At 45.3% G+C, this 25,180-nt stretch overlaps 1 protein-coding gene across 1 annotated transcript; it reads right to left on the bottom strand.

Annotated features, from left to right (window-relative positions):
• Positions 1-59: 59 nt before the first annotated feature.
• On the bottom strand, positions 60-24,935 carry SDCBP2 (syndecan binding protein 2). Its single transcript, XM_036747988.1, has 9 exons — positions 24,860-24,935; positions 12,952-13,025; positions 10,985-11,051; positions 9,228-9,328; positions 7,554-7,712; positions 5,784-5,959; positions 5,528-5,699; positions 2,246-2,337; positions 60-1,494 (listed from the first exon to the last, which is right to left on the bottom strand). The coding sequence occupies exons 2-9, from the start codon at positions 13,003-13,005 to the stop codon at positions 1,440-1,442; spliced, it is 876 nt and encodes a 291-aa protein (XP_036603883.1). The 5' UTR covers positions 13,006-13,025; positions 24,860-24,935; the 3' UTR covers positions 60-1,439.
• Positions 24,936-25,180: the final 245 nt, after the last annotated feature.

The raw sequence follows: 25,180 nt of genomic DNA on the forward strand, positions 1-25,180 counted from the left end.
AGAGGATGCATTGGAGAAAATAATATTCATTTAAAAAAGTGGCTATTTTAATGCATGAATACATGAATAATCATTTATTCAACACTTACTCTGCACCAGATACTGTGCTAAGAAATGATAACAGATACAAAAAGCATGGCGGTCCCTTATATTCCAGTGGGGAAAGAAGACATGTTTGGGGAAGTTGTGGCTAGGGAGGACTCTTGGTCTGGAAAGTCGCAGTGTTGAAGAATGGAGCCAGAGAGAGAGATTGACTTGTCCTTTCTGGGAATGTTCCCAGAATTGGAGGTGGAAAGCTACGGGAGTGGAGAAAGCTACAGAGCAAGATGGTGGGTCTAGGTTGATACTGGAAAACCCTCCCCCAGCAGAAGCCCCTCAGAACAACTGCTTCATCGTCTGTTCTTGAAGTTCTTCTAAGTTTGGCTGCTTTTTTTGGTGTTGTTTTACCAACCATGTTGGTGTCATCATAATGGGGTACGCCTTATTTTCAAATCATTTTCACTCAATCAATAAAGCACAATATACAGTGCCTGGCACGCAGTAGGTGCCTACTAAATGTTGATTGATTGCTTGGTTACTCATCATCCTGGAGCTCGCTTTAATATCTTTTTTTTTAAAAGTTCTATTGCAAAGATGGCAAAGAGCTAAGACAGAAAACTGAGCTCTATCCAGTTCATTCCCTTTTGAGCATCAACTCTTCAAACTCTGCCCAGTATTGAGGCTTACCCCCTCTATCAACCTCCTTGAATATATTAAAATCCACTGCCACAAAATCCTGGGGTGACAGGTAAAGGGCGATGGGGGCGAGGCGGCAGAATTGAGTGTCCTGTGGCTTCCTTAAGCTCTAATTTGCTTGGTTGTATCACAATACTTATAAATTTGGTGCTAAGTATTGAGGGCTTGGAGCAGAAGGCCTCCTGAGACCCCTTTTAGCTCTCCTTCCACTTTGATCCCAAGTCCTCCTACAATGCTACTTTCACCAGGTCTTTTGCAAAGACAATGTGAAATGGGTTATGTCCATGCCCATTCCTTCTCTGCTTGATGTCTGAAGGCCCCAGGAGAGCATATGACTGTTAGTATTTCCAGAATTCATTCTTCTAGGTGTATAGACATGAAGATTTTGCTATGGGCTTGCTCCAGGTTACATTTCTTTCCCTAACCCCTTGGCATGCATAGGTCCTTCCAGGACCCTGTCTTCCCAACCTGCAGCAGGATCAAAGACCTCCCTCTCAGCCAGCTAGAAGAAAGAAATCATAACATGGAATGCTGCTCATTCCCACCCCCTCCCCTGAAATGGCAGAAATGGCCCCCCAAAAGGGTTAAGGGGGCCCCTAGAGGGATGTCAACTGTCCCATCCCATCCTTTGAAATGTCATAGGGTTCCCCTATGGAAGGACAGGAAGGAGGGCCTGGAGCTTCAGGCTGCCCAGGTCCTTGGCTTCAGATGTCAGGAATAGAATGATCCATGGAATTACGCAACAGGTTCGAAGAAAGCCTGGGAACAATGAAAGATAGCAGGGATTGGCAAAAAGTTTTCCTCAGAAAACCTCTTATGATATGAATACAACTTTGCATTTGTTTTACATATTTCTGAAGCTTTCGTGTCTCCTGGCATTTCCTCCCAACCCCCTCTGGGGGATGGATGGGCAGTGATAGGATAACCACCACCACGCCCCACCCCTTGGGCTTACAGATTGGACACAGGTCTTCCCAACTATGACATCACAGAAGTCCTATGTTTTCTTCTTCTGATAACAAACAGCCGTGCAATGTCAGAGTTGGAAGGGACCTTAGGAATCATTGACTTAAACCTCTTTATCTTATAGATGTGGAAACCAAGGCTAAAATAAACAACTAGTAAGGAGCACATCTGGAACTTCCCCCCACATCTCCTCACTCCCAAACCAGGGAACTCTTCCTGCTCTACCAGGTAGCCTTTCATCTCTTCTTCTTCTAGCCCTTCTTCCCCACAAAGATAGCCTGCACCCCATTACCTTACCGCCTTGCTTTAATCTAGGAGGCAAGATTGTTCAGTAAAAACAAGCTCTGTCATAGGAGGTGGAGACTTGGATTCATGTCCTGTCTTTGCCCCCAACTTTGCAGATGGTCTTCAAGAAGTTACTCTCTAAAGTTCTGTGTTCTGAAGGTCCCTCCCAACACTGACATATGATTGGATGCTGGAGGATTTTCCATAGCTGTTAGGTAGGGGTGGAGAAAGAGGTGGATTGGAGAAGAGGTCTCCTTACTTTTTAATCATGTGCTCATAAATCACCGTGGGGATGATGGTGAGGGTAATCACATTTCCGGCTGTGGCCAGGATCTCCGCAGTCTCTTTGTCCTAGAGCCAAGGGGGAGGGGGAGAAGAAAATGAGAAGTGAAAAAACAATGACATTAGTTCAGATGCTGGTAGGGGCAGCTAGGTGGCACAGTGGATAGAGTGCTGGGCTTGAAATCAGGAAGATTCATCTTCCTGAGTTCAAATCTGGCCTCAGACACTTACTGCCTGTGTGACCCTGGGCAAGTGACTTAACCCTGATTGCCTCAGTTTCCTCATCTGTAAAATGAGCTGGAGAAGGAGATAGCAAACTACTGCAGTATTTCTGCCAAGAAAACTCCAAATGGAGTCACAAAGAGTCAGATGCAACTGAAATAACTGAATAACAACAGATGCCTCTAACCATGCCGTAGGGTCGTAAAACCATGATGGCATTAATTGTAACCAACCTCGGGTCATGTAGTACATTAGAGATCAGGGGCCACCACTTCCAGAAAGCCAGCTTTAGAGTCTAGTCCCCAACTCCCAGGGCTTCTACAGGGCCTGAGGAGTTTTGTAAGGACAATATTTCCTTGCCTGTCTGTCCCTCTCTCCACCTTTCTAACCCCCAAATGAAGAGAAGAAACTGGCGTGAATGAAGACTTCACACTGTCTGGGTCTCCTATCACATGGGCTTATCTCAGCTCTATCCAACTGACTAGGACCAAGTCAAGGTGGGGAGTGGGAAAAGTGTGGACAGAGAGGAATGAGTGCATCTTAGCTGTTGCAATTCAATAAGCAATTATTATAACATTACTATGTGTGGAAACATTGGGGTAAGTGCTGGGGAAGAGACAAAGTTTAGAATACACATAGTCCTAGAACTCATCATTTATTGGAGGGAGAGGTAAAGGAGACAAGAACCACAAAGGAAAGGCCACAAGGAAAAGGCACCCACTGGCCTAAACAAATTCTACCAACCTTGTTTGCTAAATCTCATGGGTTTTATCCATAGGAAAGTCCTCCCAGGTCCCTGACTCAGAACTTATTTATTTTTGTTTTATACACAATTCCCAGACTATGACACATAAGGAGCAGCCAATAAAAAAATTAGAAAAGGGGGTGGAAAAAAATGGTGTTTGCTACAGGCAAACGCATACTGTCTGCAAGAAGTGCTAGCTTGACAATGTAAGAGACAGGGAAAAATATGAAAACACAGACTCAAGAACTCAAGAAGTCTAGTAGCAGAGTGCAGAGGCAAAGAAGTCCCCATATCTCAGTAATCCCATAGAACTCCTGGGTCATAGGCCAGCATGCTAACTTCTGTTTATAATAACCACTCTGAGCCTCCAGAAAAAAAACAAAGGTTAAATGTTTTTAACTCATTCCAATGAAATTCATTTAGGACCTTCTATATGTAAGATTCTGCACTCAGCCTTGAATGATGACTATGGCACAAGAAGGCAGAGGAATATTCAAGACAGAGAATGTGATATGTGGTGCTTCTCTGGATAAAAAGTAAGCTCCCTAAGGGAAGAGAGGGTTTGGTTCTGTCTTTGTGTCCCCAGCAATCAGCACAGTGTTTGGTATATAGTTGGTGCTTAATAGATGCTTGTTGACTGATGGATTGGTACAGTTGTGAGACCTCTGGCCTGGAAGTCAGGAGACTCAGGTTCTAGTCCCAGCTCCACTAGTAATCCACTGTGTAAGTTTAGGTAAGTTACTTCGTCTCCATGTTTCCATTTTTCTCCTCTGTAAAATAAGAATATTGGCACTGCTAGCCACCCAGGGCTGTGGGTAGAGCACCCTGAATACCTTAAGGGGCTAGATAAAAATGAGATAAGAAATAATAATTTAATCATAAAACAGAGGGTTTGAACCAACTTGACTCCAAGAACCTCCCCAGCCTTAACTTTCCCTGGTTCTAATATGTCAAGTTGTCTTCAAGCCCTGAGATTCTAAGACGCTTTGAGCTCTGTTCACACAGCTGACCTCACACACTAGCTCTGGGTCATTTGAGCCTGGCTTTCTAGGCCAGGAGCCTAAATGGACATTTTGTCATGCTGCTGAAGGTCCTGGAGGAGGTGAAGGGATGTTCAGCCAAAAGTTGGGCAAGATCAAAATGATGACACTCCTGATTACAAGCAGCCCTAGTCATATTGTGCTGGGCTTACCAGGAGCAAAAGGCCTGCTTCAGAGCCCCTGGGGTTTGAATCTGTTTTGGTTTCCATTATTGTCTATGGGACTTTTTTTTTAAGAAGAAATATTAACAGGAAGGAAGGAAAAGAGGAAGGAAGGAATAATAGAGTGAGGAGGGTAGAAGGAAAGAAGAATAGAGTAGGGAGGAAAGAAGGAAGGAAAGAGAAGGAAGGAAGGAAGGAAGGGAAAGAAAGGAGAGGAAGAGAAGAAAAAGGAGGAGGAGAAGAAAAAGAAGGAGGAAGAGAGGACACTCAAGCAAAACAAATTCATGTCTCACTGTCTACACACACACAGGCATGCACATGTGCACACACACATACATATGCACACACATGCATGCACACATATACACACATGCGCATACACAGGCACGCATGCACACACACATGCACACACACACACACACACTTCTGCACCCTAAACTCATCATTTCTCTGTAATGGATAAACATGTTTCATCGTGGGTCCTCTGGAATCATGGACGGTCTTTGTATTGATTGCTCATAGTCCTTGCAGCTTTCCAAGTTGTTTTGTCGCCATGTAAATGGCTCTCTTGGTCCCGCTCGATTCGCTCTTTATTAGTTTACAAAAGTCCTCAGAACTGTTCATATCTATAATACTAATGTGACACAGTATAAACCATTCCTCTGGTTCTGTTTACTTGACCCTGAATCACCCCATTCGTACAAGTCTTTCCATTTCTTTTGGGAAGCATCTGGTTTCTCATTTCTCACAGCACAATAGTATTCCATCACATTCATAGGCCATAACTTATTCAGCCATTCCTGAATTATTGGACATCCTCTTAGTTTCCATTTTTTTTGCTACTATAAAAGCTACTGCTATAAATACCCAGAAGAGAGCAAAGTGAGGGAAAGGACCTTTATGTACGCTCCCATTTAACAAATGAGGAAACTGAGCTCTAGAAAAGGGAGTGACTTGATCAAGTTCGCGCAACCTGTCAATGGCAGGCATAGGCCTCGAAGCCAAGATCTTGTGAATACCTAGCCAGGGATAGTTTGGTTTTTTTGTTTGGGTGGTTTTTTTGATACCTCAAGGGAGAAGCCCCGACTTACCTTCAGTCCAATGACATTCTGCCCATTCACCTCGCAGATGTAGTGGTTGGTGAGGAGCCCGTTTTGGGCTGCAGAGCTGCCTTTGACAATGGAAGTAATTTTCCCCTTCTTCATTACGAAGCCCACAAAGCCGTTGCTGTCTTTGTGCAGTGTGACGGTCCGCTGGAAAGGCCTGGAATGGAGACAGCAGTGAGACAGGGGATGTCTGGCCCTAGAGAGAGCACCTGTTGTGTGGTCTGGGCCCTGGCCGGCTCACCTGTCCCTCACGATCATGACGATCTTCTCAGGTGAGGCTTTCTTCACCACTTTGCGGGCCTTGTCCACGCTCCACCCTGCACAGTCTCTCCCGTCAATTTGCAGGATCTGGTCCCCAAAGCGCAGGCCCACGAGGGAGGCTGGAGTATTGGCCTGAACCAAGTGGACAAACAGGCCCTACGAGAGGAAGACCCGACTGACAGTCAGGACTGGGCTTCCACCCAGCTCCAAACATCTCTTGAAACTGGCTTAGGGCACTTAACCCCAATTGCCCTGCCTTCCCCCACTCCAAAAAAATAGAAAAAAGAAAAGAAACTCAGGGGTCAGGGCTTATAGGCTCATAGATTTAGAGACGGAAGGTACCTTAGAGCCCTTAGTCCAACCTCCTCCTCATTTTATGGTTGAGCACCATAAGGCCCAGCACATTTAAAGGCTTGCCCCAAGGTCACAAAGTTTCTAAGTGCAGAGCAGGAATTCGAATGTCAGTTGTTTGACTCCATATCTATCATTCTTTCTGTTCAGGATGAGGCAAAAGGAAAAATGTCTTTTGGGTCAGATGGAGTAGAGAGCTGGTGTGGGCGTGGGCCCTAGCCCCTCCCTCCCCACACATCCACATTGCCCCCTTTGGGTCTCTGTGCGCTTTGATCACATGATCAGGATGTCTACAGCTGTCAATGTAGCGCTGTCCTAGGATGGGCAGTTATGGAGTGGAAGGAACATCAGCATGGCCCAGGACCTAGAAGACTTCAGCTCCAGGCTCCACCACTGAACTGACTCCAGAACAACCAGCAACTCAAGTCCCCTTCTTCGAGCCCCCAATTTTTCCATATGTAATGAGAGTAAAAAAGGCCTCCATCCTGCCTTCCACACAGGAGCATTACAAACCTCAAATGAGATAATGTGTCTAAACAACTTTGTAGTCGACTACAAAATAATATAGATGTGTCTATAATAGCTAACATTTAGCTAACACCTCCTATGTGCCAGGTACTATGCCTTGAAGCATTTTACAAATATTATCTCATTTGAGCCTTGGAGCCACCCTGGAAGTTAGGTGCTCTTATCATCCCCATTTTATAGACGAGGAAAGTGAGGAAGACAGAGGCAACTTGCCCAGGGTCACACAGTTAGTAAGTGTGTGAAGCTGAATTTGAACCCAGATCTTCCTGACTCCTGGTCCAGCCCTCTATCCACTACACCTCCCAGCTGCCCCAAACAGCTGTATCTGTCACTCCCACACATGTCAAATTAAACTCCAAAAACTAGAACTCACATATGTGTATGTACGTATTATAATCTTGAATAAGAGCCGATTATGATCTGAACAAGAATCAACGTTCCCAGATTCCTGTGACTAGCAGCAAAGTAAGACATCCAGAGATTTCCGGCTCTGGCCCTGTTCATTAAGAGAGGGACACAGATGATGCTGGAGTCTTCTGTTTGGAACTGCTTTGGAATCCCTTTGCTACTTATTGCCTGAGGGATCTTGAGCAAAATATTTCACCCCATCTTTAAAATGTGTGTGCGTGCACGTGTGTGTGTCTATATGTGTGTGTACTAGATGACCTCTAAGGATCCTTCCAAATAGAATTCTCTGATCCCAGAAAATGAGGGAAGTTCGGTGATAATCTAGGGACAAGGGGCAGAAACCTCTGGGAACCCCTATAACCACCTTAGGAGAAGACCCTGTCATCCTTTCCCCTTTTCCAGAACCTCCCACAGTGATGGCCCAAGCTGGCAGGGAGGCACAGGAGCCCCCCCCTCCCAATACCTTGTCAATGGCTCGCAGACCCAGCCCAGTCTTCCCCTTCTCATCCTTGCACAGGTGGATCTCTCGTACGCCCGGCTTGATCTCAGCTCTTCGGATGCCCAAGTTATTTCCAGTCACTGGGGCTACCATCTGACCTTGTCCGGTGAGAGTGGCCACTTGCTGTAAGGATTGGTCAATTCACCAGTGTCAGTGTGGGTACCTAGGAGAGACTATTCTCTTCTACTTGCTAATTGTGATGCAGCAGGGATGGAGAGTGGTGAATAAACTGCGGTTGAAAGCAGGGGAGAAGATTGCCTTTCTGGAGGAGTTAGGGAAATGAAACCTCTGAGGACTATGACACTTGGAGGCCCCGCTCAAAAGCAAAACATGGGAGACATAGGCAGCAGAAAGTGTAAGTTCCTTTGAATGGCCACTAGAGGGCAAAAGAGCCCCACATACCCAAGAAGCTGCATGCAGGGGTGAGTGAGTGAGTGTGTGTGTGTGTGTGTGTGTGTGTGTGTGTGTGTGTGCATACTACATAGCAGGATGGAAGGAAGGCCTTAAAGGCCATAACTTCTCAAGTGAGGAAACCAAGGCATAGAAAGGGTAGGTGATCTGCCCAGGGTCTCATGGTTAGAGTCTGAGATGGATCAAGTTTAGACCAAGGGGCTGATGAACCTAATATAGAAATTTGCAGAGGAAACATCTCCCCCTGCACCACGTGCTAGTCAGTTCACTGAGTTCACTGAGGCCTGGCCTGAGGTCTCCATAGTCTAGTGGTGACTCCCTTGGAGGCAAGGTCAATTCCAGGCCTTTCTCCAGGCTAAGCCCAAACCTCAAGGTCCCAAGAACCAATGAACCCTTGAGTCTGGCTGGCATCCAAGACGAGGACGGGTGCTATTCTTTGAGTCTGTGTCCAGTCTGGGGGCCCACATCTTAGAAGGAATAAGCCAAAGTATATTCAGAAGATGGAGACCAAGGACCAAAGGGATTCAAAGTCATGTCAAGTGAGGAAATGACAAAGGAACTAGAAATGTTTTAATTCTAAAGAAGAGGAGACATAGGGGGATTGTGACCGTTATCTTTAACTATCTGAAAGGACATTTGGGGGAGGAAGGATGAAGACTTGTTCAGATTGGCTCCAGAATCTAGAACTAGGATCCGCTGGGGAAATATTACAGGGAAGCAGATTTCAGCTCAATATGACATGAGAAATTGCCTACTGACAGAGCTATCCTAAAGTGGAACAGGCTAAAAAATAAATAGAGTGGAACAGGCTGCTATAGGATATACAATGTTCTTAGGTCTCTCCTGCCTCTGAGATTCTAAGATTCTGTGGACCAAAGCTGGGCTGGGACTTCTGAGGTTGCTTTATACCAGGATCTCCCTCTGGCCCATCCTTATCCTCATCTGGATTTTCTCCTGATGCTGAGCTAGAGCCAGCCCAAGGCTCCAGAGGTCAGAGGGGACCCTTCCTCCCTAAATGAAGTATTACAAAGGGGACAGCAGGAGCTAAATAAGAAGTACGAGCACCAGAAATGGTAAAAGCAGGAGGGAAGGAAAGAGGTTGACAACCAAGAAATACAGAATCCCCTTTAGGCCAGGAGCAGGAACCGAAGCAGCAGGGAAGGAGGGAGGGAGCACCTCCATATTCTGTGCTTAGCTGAAATAATCCAGACAGAAACAGATACCCACATTGTTGCTTCCTGGAGTCAAGGACAGGTTCTCTTGGACTTCTTGACTTGAGAGAGAGAGACCCATGTAACTTTCTAATTCAGCCAAATTTGGGTACAAAACTAAAAGAGGAATAGAAGAGAACAGAAAAACATGATTCATATACACGTAGCTGTCCCTAATGCCAATGGGCCTTTAAGGTCAACAGGCATATTTATATATTAAGGAAGATTATCTTATCTATCTATCCATCTACACATGCATACATATATATATGTGTGTATGTATGTATATAGATATACTATATATACATACACATATGCTCATATGCAATTAAATTTATATTAAGAAATAATTATGTATGTGTATATATATCCATATATAATTATATTTATATTAAGGATAGTGATATTTCTATAGATTACATAATATTAAATAATTTAAATTTATTATATGTTTATAATACATAATGTTTTATAATTTAAATTATATAGATAGATATTTATCTGTCTATATCTATCTATAGATCTACCTGGATGGATCCATAGGTAGATAGACATAAAATGAGCCCAAGGCTGAAAGTCAGGAATCGTAGGTTCCAAGCTGGCCTCTGCCAGTGATTTCTTAAGTGATTTGGGCAAATTATTTTTCTCTAAGACTCAGTTTCCTCACCTATGAAATGACTGTGCTGGACTCAAGGGGTTTTTAACCTGAAGTCTGTGAACTTTTTAAATATTTTGATAATTGTGTTTCATTACAATTGGCTTCCTTTATAAGCCATTTAAAAAATTTTTATGCAAAAGAACATTATTCTGAGAAAGGATCCATAAATTTGTAGACTGCCAAAAGGAGTCCATGACAGACAAAAGGTTAAGAACTCCTGGTATCTCTAAGACCCTTCCTAGCTCTGACCTTCCATATTCTAAGGTCCCTCCAAGCTCTGACATTCCACGTTCCAAGGTACCTCCTGGCTCTGACATTCCACATTCCAAGGTACCTCCCAGTTCTGACATTCCATGTTCTAAGGTCCCTCCCAGGTCTGACATTCCATGTTCTAAGGTCCCTCCCAGCTCTGATATTCCATGTTCTAAGGTCCCTCCCAGCTCTGATATTCCATGTTCTAAGGTCCCTCCCAGCTCTGACATTCTATGCTCTAAGGTCCCTCCCAGCTCTGACATTCCATATTCTAAGGCCTCTCTCAGCTCTGACATTCCATATTCTGTCAGTTCTCTAGAAGAACTCAATGGGATATACTACAAGAGAATGGATCCAGCCACAAGATCTCAGCTGAGCATACAGGTCTGTGAATAGACTTTCGACGATATCCCTGGTCTCTCAACAAACTGAGAAGTAGAAGGCCCAAAGCCAAGGAGAGCTATGACCCCAGGCATAAATAAATGAATGAAAAAGTATGAATTAAGTGCTTCCATAAGCATTATGTCTCTGTGAACTGATTCTGGTATCAATTTGTCACTGTGCTAAAGGGGCCAAAGCTGGCAGAGGTATACATGGGTATGAGTTGGAATCACATGTCTACCCTATGCCTTCCACCACTCCCCAACTGGGCCATGCATTTACTCTCTCCCAACCACAGTCTTGTCCTTCCAGAAGCCAGCCAGGCATGTTAGCCATCTAAGGCACCCTCCTCTTCCCTCCCTAGAATGAGCCAGCATCCTGGTTTAGCGCCTCTTAAACTATGGGGTCGTGACCCACGGTTTAAGAAGTGTTGAAGGGGTTGCGAGCGATAAAAGTTTAAGAAGCCCTGGCCTGTAACTTACGGGGTTGTGAGGATGAGTTTTCTTGGGCTGGGTGGGCCACCATGTTGGGAATCACGGAAGCCTGAGCCTGTAAGAGACCAGAAACATCAACAAGAAACTCAGCTCTCATGCTCCTGGATCCCTTCATGTGAAAGGGTAAAGCTGGGGTTCCTTGAGTTCCTGAAAAGTTCACATCTAGCTTAGAACCAATGGAGAATGATGGAGTAAGGAAGACGCTAGGAGGCAGCCCTAAACCTGACCTAAGACCCTTTGAAGGTCTGGCTAGGTGGCACCTATCTCATTCCAGATCAGTAAAAGGTCACAAACAAGAGAGGTGATCAGAGCAGGGAAGGAACTAAAAACCCTGTCACGTGAGGATCCCCCAGAAGAGTTTAGAGTGGGATGCATAACTTAGAAACCCTTAACAGGTGGCTTGGGGAGCTGTCCTGAAAGGTTTGAAGGACTGTTAATGAAGAAGAGAGATGCGACTTTTTCTCCTTGGCCTTGGAGGACAGAACTAGGACCAGTGGGAGAAGGGAAGAAGTCGGAGTGAGGCAGATTTCAGCCCAATGTACAGAACTTCCTAACAACACGGACTATCCAACAATGGAGTGAATGAGCTGTCTCAAAAAGAAGTATTTGAGAAGAACATTAGCTAGCATTTATATGCAGTAGCACTTTAAGGTTTGAAAAATATTGTATGTATGTTATCTTGTCTGATCCTCACAACGATCCATACAAGGAGGTGCTGTTAACACCCCATTTTGGAGGTGAGAAAACTGAGGCTGAGAAAGGTAAAATGACTTGCCCAGGGTCATACAAATAATGTAAGTTGACTGAGGCAGCATTTGAGCTCAGGGCTTTCCTAGTACAACAACATCGCTAGTGCCACCTCGCTCCCTCAGAAGCTGAATGACTCCTTGCTTGAGGGTGTTGTAAAGGGGATTCCTGTGTCAAATACCTATTGAAGGTGTCTTCCAGGTCTAACATTTCTCTGATTCCGTGATCTACTGAGAAGGCATAAAAAGGCAATGCTATAATAGAAAGAGTACTGGCTTCAGAGCCAGAAGACCTGGATTTCCATTCCAACTCTCCCCCTTGTTTCCTGTGTGAATGTAGGAAAACCACTTCCTTTCTTTGGAACTCAGTTTCCTCAGCCTGTAAAATTAAGATGAGAGATAATCCTTTCTAGCTCAAACTCCTATGAATCCAGGAGTTTTTAAATGCCCTCTAAAAATGGGGTCTTGGAATCTACTCTTCACCCAATGGCATAGAAGGGTGGAAGAAAAGGTTTACTAACTAAACCGTATGCCAGGCATGTTGATACATGGCTGTAATCCCTGGTAATGGGGGGGCTGAGTTTGGGGGATTACTTGAGCTTGGGAGCTGGGAGTTCTAAGGGGAGAGAGCTGCATAAGGAAGGACAAACCAGTCCAGGTCAATCAATCGATACGCATTTATTAAATACCTACTATGTGCCAGACATTATGCTAAGCACTGGATGGAAAAAAAGCAGGTCAAGGCTTCGATTCAATAATTGTATTACGCTTTGTAAACCTTAAAGTGCTGTATAAATGCTAACCATTATTAATGAGATTGGGCCCATACGTGGCCACTGCGCTTCCAGCCTGGGCAAGGTAGGAGAGAGATGCAGTCTCAAAATAATAACAATAACTAAGAAGGTCAAACTCACTAAAAAGTGCCCATGCCCCACTTCCTTCCCCATTTCCTAAGATAACCCCTTTGCCTGGAGTTTGACCTTTCTGCATCCTCCTGATCCATCACTAGCAGCTGATTTTCCCATGTGTTCCTCAGACTTCTTCAGCTTCCTCTCCACACCTCACCCTTTCTTCATTCCTTCTGGGCTCTGCCCGAGGCCCTAGGGTGGTCTTGTGGCCACTAAAGGCCAGTGTCCAATAACCTCACTAGAAGCCAGGCCCATCCCAGGGCAGGTTGTCACAGGATGTCCAGGGTTAAGGAAACATTACCTGATAGATTTTGTCTACCTTCAGGTCTTCTAGTGATGGGTACAGGACAGACATGGTGGTGTCCAATGAGTTACCTGTGGGACAATAGCAAATACGACGTGCTGTGAGATACAGCCAGAGAGGAAAGACAAGATTATAGAGCATCGACTGATGGTAAATGTGGCCCAAGGCTCTGTAGCTATCGTAGTGGCCAACAGGTGGCTCCCTGGTTAGAGGCTGGATCTGGGGGAAGGAAGACTTGTGAATTCAAATCCGGCCTCAGACACTTACAAACTGCATGCCATGGGGCAAGCCATTTAACCTCTGTTTGCCTCACTTTCCTCATCTGTAAAATGGAGATAATAATGACACCTACTTCCCAGGGCTGTTGTGAGAATAAAATGGGTTAATATTTGTTAAGTACTTTGCAAATCTTAAGGTGCTACGTAAATAAATGTTAGCTATTATTACAGTAAAGAATACTGGGGAAAGGGTGCGTGACATGATTGCTTTCTTCAGGATCTTAAGGGCTGTCACTGGAAAGAGACATTTGACTTCATAGGGTCATAGATTTAGAGTTGCAAGTGAATTTAGAGTATAATCCCGTTCTACCCTCTGATACTACAGATGAGGAAACTGAGGCTAAGAGAGATTTAGTGATTTGCCCAGGGCCACTCTTAGGTGTATTGCATGCACAGTTATAAATGCCAGCTCCAGAATTTGAATCGAAGTTGTCTGACTGCAAATCTGGAGCTCTTTGCCCTGTTCCAAGCTCCTGTGCCAGCTTCACGAGCACAACGAGGAGCGGTAGGCAGGTAGGCAGACACGAGAGACCTTACTCATCTTAAGGGGATGAAACACCTTTTGAACAGTTGTTGAACTTAGCAGAAGGATCTCCTATTTGGTTCGTGGGTGGATTGGATGGACCTCTGAACCACTAGTTTCCGCACCTATCCATCCATCTCTCGAGATGCGCTATTTTCTTTTTTATTTATTCATTTATTTACTTTTAGAATTTTGAATTCCAAGTAGAGATACACTACTTTCAATAGTTCCACCTCCCAATAATATTTCACACTTCTATACTACATTAGGGTTTGTAAAGCACTTTACATTCCTATCGTATTCGACCTTCACAATAGTCCTGGAATGATCCAATTGTGTTATCATCCCCATTTTAAAGGTGAGGAAAGTTAAGTGACTTGCCCAGAGTCATAGTTAATAAGTATCAGAGACTGAATCTGAACCCAGACTTTCTAGAATTTCAGCATTCGTTGTTATCTATTACCTGGAGTCCTAGGTATTTATGCTGCAACTTCAGAGAAAGAATTCTTCATTTCTGATCTCCCATCTAAACAACAAACCCAAAATATAGCCCCAGGTACTTTGTCATGTAGCTATAGAATCGCATGCCAAGGATAGTGATCTCATGGGGCATGGCCTTTACTCGGGTTTTGGGTAAGAGGGCAAGCTATCAGTTTAAAAGGTTACATTTTTGTGGAACTTCCTAATGCATCCTAAATCCACCACAAGGCAGAATACCATGGCTGTGTGACCCCGAGCAAGACATTTAACCCACATCTGCCTCAATTCCACATCTGTAAAATGGGGACACACAGGAAAAGGAACTGGAAAACAACTCCAATATCTTTGCTAAGAAAACCCTATGGACAAAGTCCACAGGTTCACATAGAGTTGGACATGACTGAATGGCTCAACAGCGATAAACGGCAGGACAGAATACCAAGATAATTGTACTCGGTGATCAATGGGAACAAAGTTTCATTGTATCCTAAAACTAAATGTGGGAAAGGAACCTTGGCGTCTCAAACAGAACTGAAAATCTGTTACTGGCTGTCTGACCCTGGGCAAGTCACTTAACCTCAACTGCCTCTCCTCCCCCCAAAAACACTGAAAATCTGCACACATCACTTCGGTTGCCTCTCCAGCTGCCTACGGAATTTAAGCCCTGTTTTGGTTTGGCTTCTTTCAGTTGTGCAATAGACACTGAATAGACAGAATCACAGAAGAATGTCTGAATTTGGAGTCAGTGCATCTTCCACCTGCTCCTCATTTCCTGTAAGCAAGATACTTCGGCTCTCTGGGACTCAGTTTCCTCATCTGTAAAACTGGGGGGAGGGGGAGAGGTTGGACTACGGCTTCTGAGGTCCCTTCTAGCACTAACCCTGCAATTTCATGACAGTAGAGAATCATAGCCGATCCAAGACACTTTGGAACATAGACTTGGCCTTAGAAACAATTTGTAGAAGAAGAAAGAGCCCAGGGGAGGAAGCTCAACATCAGGCAGTGAGAATCTGGCTTTCTCGGGTCCCCTGTCCAATGCTCCTTCCATCACATTGTCTTTCTCATTCTTCCCTTAATACTGGGCAGCTGGGTGACACGGTGAGTAGAGCACTGGCACTGGAGTCAGGAGGACCTGAGTTCAAATCTGGCATCAGACACTTGACACATGTACTAGGCTATGTGACCTTGGGCAAGTCGTTTAACCCCGATTGCCCTGCTTTCCCCCTCCAAAAAAAAAAAAAAAAAAAAGAAAAGGAAAAAAAATGCTAGAAGGACCAAGCAGGTCAATTAACACAAAAATGTTATTATAATTTTAATTTTGAAATAAAAATGTTCATCCTATCTCTAGGCGGCACCTAGAGTTAGGTGACAGAGTGGATTAAGCACTCAGCCTGCAGTAAGAAAAACCCAAGTTTAAATATGTCTTCAGACACTGGCTAGCTGTATGACCAAGTCACTTATCCTCACTTTCTTGATCTGTAAAATGGGGATAATAAGCGTTCTTGTGAGGATCAAACGAGATAACTGTAAAGTGCTTAACACAGAGTAAGAGCTATGTAAATGTTAGCTACTACTATTATTAAATGAGATAATAATTGCAACGTGCTTAGAACAGTGCCTGGCACATAACATATGTCTATAATTATATGTATCTATGTGTGTGTGTATAATATATGTATAGTTATTATTATTAAATTAGATATTTGTAAAGCACTCAGCACAGGGCTTAATAAATGCATATTTCCTTCCTCTCTTTCTTTGCCTTATGGATAAAAAAAAAATACACTGCACCAATTGATCCAGCTTGATCCTTTGAGGTACTGGTAAATTCCGGTCCTTCTACTAATTTTATTGACCATCAGACACTGGTCGGATCTTTCTCTAAGCAGCCACAATTGTCACCATCACATGAGGCACATGGGACATACCCCAGACTAGTAAGGGTTTGGAGTTGTGACCTCTGTTTGAGCTGTTGGCCTCGCTATCCTTTGGCTCACCCAGAGGATCAAAGGGGAAAACAAAACCCAAAGATAAGAGGCTAGCCGGGGGCTGCCTTTGATTTTCCAAAGGGCAAACAGGTGATGGTTATACTTTAAGCTGGCTGCCCCTCTCTGAGTGTCAAAGGTGAGAAGCCATGAGCAGGACCAGAAATTCTGCTTCTTTTTAAACTCTCTGAGAATCCTATAACAATAGATTGGGAAGAAATCACAGAGTTCCTCTAGTCTCCAGCCCAAAACACTGTTGTACTTGGCTCAGGATATGATGCCCGAGTCAGTTCTCCTATATCATGGTTTTCCCCACCTATAATCCGTCAATATGACACAGATAAGATACCTACTATATTCTCTGTGCAATAGAACCCTGGTCCCAGCATCTACCAGTGGTGGGGAACTACGGCCTCAAGGCCACATGTGGCCTCCTAGGTTCTCAAGTGCAGTCCTTTGACTGAATCCAAACTTCACAGAACAAATCCCCTTAATAAAAAGATTTGTTCTGTAAAGCTTGAACCCAGTCAAAAGGCTGCACCCAAGGACCTAGAAGGCCACATGTGACCTCAAGGCCTCAGGTTCCCCACCCTTGACTATCTAGCATGTTGTAGGCATTTAATGGGCAGCTAGGTGGGGCAAAGGACAGAGCTCCAGGCCTGGAATCAGGAAGACTCATCTTCCTGACTTCAAATCTGGCCTCAGATATTTTCTAGCTGCGTGACCCTAGCTAAGTCATTTAACCCTGGTTGCCCCAGTTTCCTCATCTATAAAATGAACTGGAAAAGGAAATAGCAAACCACTGTGGTGCCTTTGCCAAGAAAGTCCCAGGTGGGGTCACGAGTCAGACATGACTGAAAACGATTGAACAGCAACAAGTGGTGTGGTGGATAGAGCACTGGGCCTGGAGACAGGAAGACTCATCTTCCTAAGTTCAAATCTGTCCTCAGACAGTTCCTAGCTGTGTGACCCTGGGCAAGTCGCTGAACCCCGTTTGCCTCAGTTTCCTCACCTGTAAAATGAGCTGGAGAAGAAAATGGCAAACCAGTCCAGTATCTTGGCCAAGAAAACCCAAAATGGGGTCACAAAGAGTAGGACATGACTGAAGGATAACAACAACAGAGGCATTTAATAGATGACTGCTGAATTGGACTTTCCAGAGTCTTATGTAGTTAATTTACTGTGTGACCTGAAGTAAGTTGCTTCCTCTCTCCAGTCAATTGTTTCCACTTCTTTTTTTTTCTTCGGAGGGGGAAGGCAGGGCAATTGGGGTTAGGTGACTTGCCCAAGGTCACACAGCTAGTGTGTCAAGGTGGGATTTGAACTCAGGTCCTCCTGACTCCAGGGCCAGTACTCTATTCACTGCGCCACCTAGCTGCCCCAACTGTTTCCACGTCTATAAAAAGGAAGTACAGGTGCTTATACTACCTCTCTTGTTCTGGATTTTGTGAGCAAAGGGCCTTGTAAACTGTCAAGTACTAGAAGAATGTGGGGCAGTTAGCTGGCTCAGTGGACAGAGCACTGGACATGGAGTCAGAAAGACCAGAGTCTCAGACACTCACCAGCTGTGTGACCCTGGGCAAGTCACTTAACGATTGCCTGCCTAAAACTGAAGAGGGACATGGCAAAGCACTCCAGCATCTTTGCCAAGAAAACCCCACGGACACTTGGTCAACAGGGTCACAAAGAGTTGAACAAAGCTGAACAACATAAGAACAGGGGCCAATGTTCTGGGTCGTCACTTGACCTCTGGGTGTCTAGACAACTCTTTACGAGTATATCTTGCAGGGTAGGTACAGACCTACATTAGTAGAAAGCTCGCTCATCCGAGAATTCCCTATGCACATTGGTCCAGTCCCTCTTTTCTGTCCTGCTACGTACCAGGTCCAGAGTGCTTGGTACTATCGAGGGAATCCAGAGAATAAGGTGCAGCATCTCAGAACGGGAAGGGACTTCAAAGGACATCTGGCCCACCCTGGGACTGAGCAAGAATCCCCTCTACAATGTAGACCAGTCATCTGGCCAGTTAGAGGCAGATGGGGCCTGGAGTCAGGAAGAGCTGAGTCCGAAATCCAGCCTCAGACACTTACTAGCTCTGTGACTTTGGCAGGGTCACTTCATAGACTAAACCGCCTACTCCTAAGTCTTCTTGCACTTCTTCCCTGCCATATATTCTCTGATCCAGTGATACTAGCTGTTTTCTGAGCAAGACTCTCTATCTCTTAGCTCCAGGAATTTTCTCTGGAAATTCCCCATTTCTGAAACATTCTCCCTCATCGTCTCTGCCTACTGCTTTCCCTGGCTTTCTTTAAGTTTCACCTAAAATCCCATCTTTTACAGGAAGCCTTTCCCAATCCTTAACTCTCTTGTTTCCCATACATCCTCTATATAGCTTGTTTGTACATAATTGCTGCTTGTCTTCCCCCATTAGACTGGGAGCTCCCCGAGAGCAGAAACTGTCTTTTGCCTCTTTTTTTTTAATCCCCAGAGTTTAGCACAGTGCCTAGCATATAGTAAGCACTTCATAAATGTTTATTGATTGACTTAACCTCTGTTTGCCTCACTTTCCTCACCTGTAAAATGGGGATAATAAATAATAGCACCTGAGTCTAATGGTTGTTGTGAGGATCAACAAATGTTGCTGTTGTTTGTGCTTTGACTTGCAAGTGAACTGGATTTAGGTGAGGGAGGGCTGTGCAAGGTCACCAGCCTCACTTTCTCCTCAGGAGCCATCTGGGTCCAGGGGCAAGATATAGATCAGGACAACTGGAGACAGCCCCCAAGGATCACATGAGATTCGTAAAGAGCTTGGTACAGAGCCTGGTACACAGTAGGTACTTAATAAGTACTTGCTGCCATCCTTCCTTCCTAGTCTTTGCCTAAAGATCTCCAGTGGGGGGAAGCCCCCTCCTCCCCTCTTAGGTATCCCTTTGCCTTTTGAGATAACTTGAATGTTAAGGAGTTCTTCAAAACCTGTGTCTTTGTGCATTCTGCCCATTGCTTCTGGTTCTGTCCTCTGGATAAGAAGGGCATCTATTCCCTCTTCCTCATGATGCCCTTTCAAATACTAGAAGCCAGAGTTCTCATTCAATTTATTTTAATCTAACTAATTAGAATTAAGAGTCTATTTTGTGTAAGACAATATGCTAGGTGATGGGGATACAAAGACATAAAAATGAAGTTACTCCCTGCCCACAAGAAGCTTACATTCTGCTAAGATGAGGGTAGGGGGAGGAATACAGCATGTATACAGATACATCAATATAAAGCATAAACAAAGTAATATACAATTACTTATAGAGGGAGAAATATAGGAGGTGGTGCTAAAGTTGTGCTCTGAATGAATCTAGGTGGGGGATATACAGGGAACAGCTAGCAGGCCATTTTGACTAGAACACAGAATGTATAGAAGGAAGGAAGGAAGGAAGGAAGGAAGGAAGGAAGGAAGGAAGGAAGGAAGGAAGGAAGGAAGGAAAGAAGGAAGGAAAAAAGGAAGGAAGGAAAGATGGAAGGAAGGAAGGAAGGAAGGAAGAAGGGAGGTAGGGAAGGAGGGAGGGAGGGAAGGAGAGAAGGAAGGAAAGAAGAAAGGAATCTCCTGGGTTCAATATCTACTACCTGTGTGAACTTGAGCAAGATACTGAACCTCTTTGTGCCTCAGTTTCCTCATTTGCAAAATGAGGTTCAGACAAGGTAGCCTAATGTCCTTTCCAGCTCTCAGTGTAAGCTCCTGTGAGTAGGGCAGAGTAAAGTGGGACTGTCTCTACCCTAGTCTTGGACAGTAGCCCTCTTTTATTGCCAACTAAAAGTGCCTGATGGCATGATATTGACAGATTGGTTGGCACTTTCCCAGTAAAGTCTTCCTTGACACACCCAGGTTTACTGTTCTTCTCTTCCTCCTATTTTCCTACAGCACAGTCTGAACCTCCTCTTCACCCTCCACAGTCCTTAGCTGCATAAACCGAATCCCAATCCAGTCCTTGTCTATGTAAATCATATTGGCCATCAATGTGGAAAGTGAGCTCCTTGACAGTAGAGAGGGGATCATTTCTGGTTTTGCCTCCCAAGCCCCTATTAAGGGGTCCTGCAAGGTACAGTGCCTTGCCCCAGGTCTAGACAGGCCTCTCTTGTCCTTGCAATTTCCTGGAGAGAGAAATGGGCCTCAGAGCTACCCTGCCAGCAAGGGCCTATAGCAGTGATGGGAGCCAAGAGAGTCCTCATGTGTAAGGCAGGTCACCATACAAAGTGGGGCTTTGCAAACCCAGGATAGCCTTTAGGCCTATGCTGAGTGTATGAAGGCCTTAAAAGCTGAGATCATGGGGCCATGAGGTCAGGAAGGGTAAGACTAGTCTATCCTAGGAAGGACATTCAAAGATATTCTCCTTCTCTATGGAAAGTAAGGACCAGGATCAAATGGTCAGAGTCCAGTGGGAGACTGATCATTCCAAGTACCATCTACCCCATGCCCTGGCCCAGCCCAGTTTAGCCAGGGCACAGGCAAGGTGAGATAGCTAAGTAAGATGCAGGAGGCACCTACTACTCTCCCCTCTTCAGAATTCTCTCTATCACGGGAACCTGAATGCAGTCTCTGGCCCCTCCTCTAGAACCTTCAAGCCTCCAAACCGAAGTAATGAGGTTAAAAGGGCAACAGTAAGAGAAGGAAAGGTTAGCATCCTTTAGCAAGGCAACCAAGGACACACCCAATCTTAAAGAGGATGGAATCAAATTTCCAATACCACCATTCCTTATGGCAGCACACTCAGAGGTGTAGAAGGTTCTTTAAGGTTCATTCCTAACCCTAACCCATTTGGTAGCTTTCTACCCCCAGTCACAGCTAGTGAGACAACCAACACTCAGAAGTCCTATTCCCACTGCCTAAGGAGAAGTCACAGTGGGCTCAGGTATCTCTTCTACACTGAGCCCCCAGTGTCTGCACTTACTGAACAGAACGAGTGTATGTGGAGGAAACGCTCTCATCACTTCCTGTACAACCTTGGGCTTGGCATTCCCCAACTCTGGGCCTGAATTTCCTCTTCCAGGAAAAAAAGTCAGAAAGATGATACCTTTAGACTCTCTCAGTTCAAGTGATAAGGCCTCTTCCACCTCATACTTAATTCTGAGATCTAACATTTGGTCTCTGAGGCCTAACATTCTTTTTTTAATTTTTTGGAAGGGGGAAGGCAGAGCAATTGAGGTTAAGTGATTTGCCCAAGGTCACACAGCTAGTAAGTGTGTCAAGTGTCTGAGGCCGGTCGTCCTGACTCCAGAGCTGGTGCTCTACTCACTGCACCACCTAGCTGCCCCAAGGCCTAACATTCTAAGGGCCCCTTGCAGCTTTGATTTCCTGTGAGTCAATGGAATTCAGGAATTCGTTCTTCAGAGCTCCAGGTCCTAGAAGCTGAGGACATTCACAGAGTGCCTGCTACGTGCAGATTCGGCTGGGATAGCAGAAGTAAAGGGATAGCATAGAGATGCAGCTTGTCAGAGAAGGGAGGGGCCTTAGAGTGCATCTAGTCTGCTCCAGCCATTTTTCCAAGGAGGATACTGAGGCCTAAAGGGAAACGATTTGCCCAAAGTCAAACAGCAAGTTGGTGACGGAGCCATGTTCTCCTGACTGCCAGTCCAGGGCTCTTTCTACCACACCCTCTATGAGCACCTACTAGTGGGAGCCATTTCCCAGAGATACAAAGCTACTGGGTCCTTTGAGGTTAAGTAAAACCAAGGAATTTAGCACACACTAGCTGCTTTGAATACCATTCAGGGGCTGGGAGAGGTGGGAGCGTTCAGGGAGGTCAGAGCAGGGAGGAAATGCTGGTATGACTGAAAGAAAAAAAGAATTCCTTTAAAGAGGCTCCACAGGGTACTCCTGAACTTGGAGCCAGAAGGAACCTCAGATCATCTCTTCAAAAGTCTGAAACAGAAAGGATCTTGCTCATAGTAAAATTCACAGCAGAGATTCTAATGTCCTTGGAAGCCAGAATTCCCAGATCCCTTGTATATAAAGGCCACTTGCAGATTGGGTCGTCTAAGCCACTTCTAACCCTCTTCTAACTCTCTCTCTCACCTCTTATCCCCCCAACTCCATATCCAATGTATTGCCACAGCCTATCCATTTTATCTTCTTGAAATTTCTCTCTTATGACCCCTTTTCTCCTCTGACCCTGCCACCAGCCTGGTGCAGGCTCTCCTCACCTCACACCTGGACTATTGAAGAAGGCTTGCGGTTGGTCTCCCTTCTACAAATCTCTCCCTACTCAGCTATCAAAGTGATCTTCCCAAAGCGCAGGTCTAGCCAGGTCATCATGTCAGCCTCCTACTCAATAGCCTTCAATGGCTCCCTATCACCTCCAAGATCAACTGTAACATTCTGTTTGGTATTCAAAGCCTTTCATAACTGGTCCCTTCTCTCCCCCAATCTTTCCAGTCTTCTTCCACCTTCCACCTCACCTTCCCACATACTCTGAGATTCAGCAACACTGGCTTCCTTGTTGCTCTTCTAACCAGAAGTTTCATCTCCCTGTTGACTCAGTCTAGATTGTTTTTGTTTCAGTCATATCTGACTCTTCGTGACCCCATTTGGGGTTTTCTTGGCAAAGTGGTTTGCCACTTCCTTCTCCAGCTCGTTTTACAGATGAGAGAACTGAGGTAAACAGAATTAAATGAGCTGCCCAGAGTCACACAGCTAGTGAATGTCTAAGGCCAGAATTGAATTCAGGTCTTCCTGACTCCAGGCCCAGTGCTCTATCCACTGAGCCACCTTGCTGCCCTTCATCTCTCTACTCTGGTCATTTTTAATGGCTAAATGGGATGTGGAAGGGGAATGGGGGATGTCCAAAGGAGCCTAATTAATTGGAAAGTTATAGGAGAAGTTGTGATGAGTTCACCATCATCCCTGAAACCACATGAAACTTGCAACAGGAAAAAGAGAGACAGAGAGACATGGATAGAAAGAAACACAGAGATACAGAGTGAGACAGAGACAGAGATATTCTTAGGGAGGAAAACTGGTTTCTCAAAACGAAATGAGATTTGAAAAGAAAGGATAAAAAGCTCACTAGGGTTTCTTTATCATCATCCTGACTAAAATGTTAACTAAAAAAAGAATTCCATTATCCAATAAAGCCCATAGCTACAGATTGTATGAGGGTGTGGAAAGATCCCTGGCCAGAGTCAGGAGCCCTGGATTCTGGGCTTCACTATGTCACTAATTCTGGATGACCTTCCTTTTCCTGGACCTCAGTATTGTCATCTGTAAAATGGGGGGCCTGGGCTACATGAATGTCCAGATTTGATTTTCCAGAAATCCATTTTTTTTTTCCAAATGAAATAGAACCTTCTCACACAGAGGAGAGAAATGTCGCAGGCAGGGGTGAGCAGCAGAAAACAGTCTGCTTTGGGTTTTGGCGGGGATTGGGAGGTTCTAGATTACAAGCAGCTCTGGCAGGGAGAGGAATCCATCAGAGGAAAGAGGAGTCTGGACAGGGTAGCGCTGGCCATTTGGGGCTAATGGAAAGAGAGGTTTGGCTCCACCTAGCCCATTGATTCAAATGGGGCTCCTGGCCCTGAGGCCTTCAATGCTCTTTTCTGGAGCCGGGGAAGCAGAACACAGCGTGACAAAAAAGACGATGTCGGTGCCCACTCTCACCGCGTTATTAATATTTAATCTCCATGATTCACATTTCATCCTGGCGCTGGGGGCTAGTTAGCTGGAGTTGAGAGCCCCTGACATTACCTCCGGAATCCTCACACTCATTCTCCCCATTCCCCACCCCAAGGAGGGGAGGGCAGAGGCAGGATCGAGCTTAGTGTGTGGTGGGAGGCGGGGAAAGTAAGAAGAAAAAGAACCAATGGATCAGAGGAGAATTAGTGAAGACCAGAACGCAAATTCTATCCTTGGGGTGCGGGGGTGGGGGGGACGGGACAGGGCACCGTGGGCACCCTAGGGAGACCTGATCAAATAATGCCTGAAGGGGGGAGGGGGAAGAGCTGCAGCAAACGGAGTGAAAGAGAGCAAAAAGAAAGGGGGAAGGGGGAAGGGAGAGTAGGAGGACACGGGGAGAAGAGAGAAAACAGTAGGAAAGGGGGGAGGGGAGGGAGAACAGAAGGAAATGGGGGGAGGAGAGACAGCAAGAGGAATGGGGGAGAGGTAGGAAAAGGGGGAGGAGGAGAGCAGAAGGAAATGTGGGAGAAGAGAGCAAAAGGAATGGGGAAAGGCAGGAGTAAAAGGAGGGGTAGGGGGAAGGAGAGCAGGAGGTAAAAAGAAGAAAAGGAGGAGAAACTGGATGAAAAGAGGAAGGAGGAGGAGGGAGAGCAGGAGAAAAAAAGGATGGAGAGGGAGGGCAGAAGGAAAAGAGGGGAAGGAGGGGGGGAAATCAGAAAAAAAAACTAAGAAAGGAAAGAAGGAGAATGGGGAAAGGGAGAAGGGGAAGGTGAGAGGAAAGAGGGGAAGAGAAGAAGCGAGAGAAGATAAAAGGAAAAAAGGGGGAGGAGGGAGAAAAGAAAAGAATTTGAGACCAAGAAGTGTTTTGAGAGGAGGGAAAAAAGGGGAAGGTTCTTCAGCCATCAAATCACACTTCTAGTCAAAGTTAAGAAACTTGTTGGAGTGTCTTTAAATGACCACAACTTATCATAGGGCAGCTTACCTGAAGAGTTGAGGCTGGGACTGTTCTACTGCTCTGCTCTCCTGCTCCCAGAAAGCTCTGTCCTCCTCTCAGGAAGTCTCTATGCTTTATTTTTCCAGCTGAAGTTCCTCCTGGATGCTTGCCCAAAGTTGGGAGGGGCTGGCCTGTCTCTACCCACAGCTGCTTTATGACTGGCTCTGGGGAGGGGCCCTGGGATGGCACAGGTAAAGGGTGATTGTCAAATCACTTTCTGAATAATGTTCCAATTTTAACTCTCAAGGACATAATGAGATTAGATTTAATCTTGGAGTGTAGGATAGGCAAAGGGAGATGGAATTGCTT

The sequence above is a fragment of the Trichosurus vulpecula genome, chromosome 3, assembly GCF_011100635.1.
Source record: "Trichosurus vulpecula isolate mTriVul1 chromosome 3, mTriVul1.pri, whole genome shotgun sequence".
Taxonomy (NCBI): domain Eukaryota; kingdom Metazoa; phylum Chordata; class Mammalia; order Diprotodontia; family Phalangeridae; genus Trichosurus; species Trichosurus vulpecula.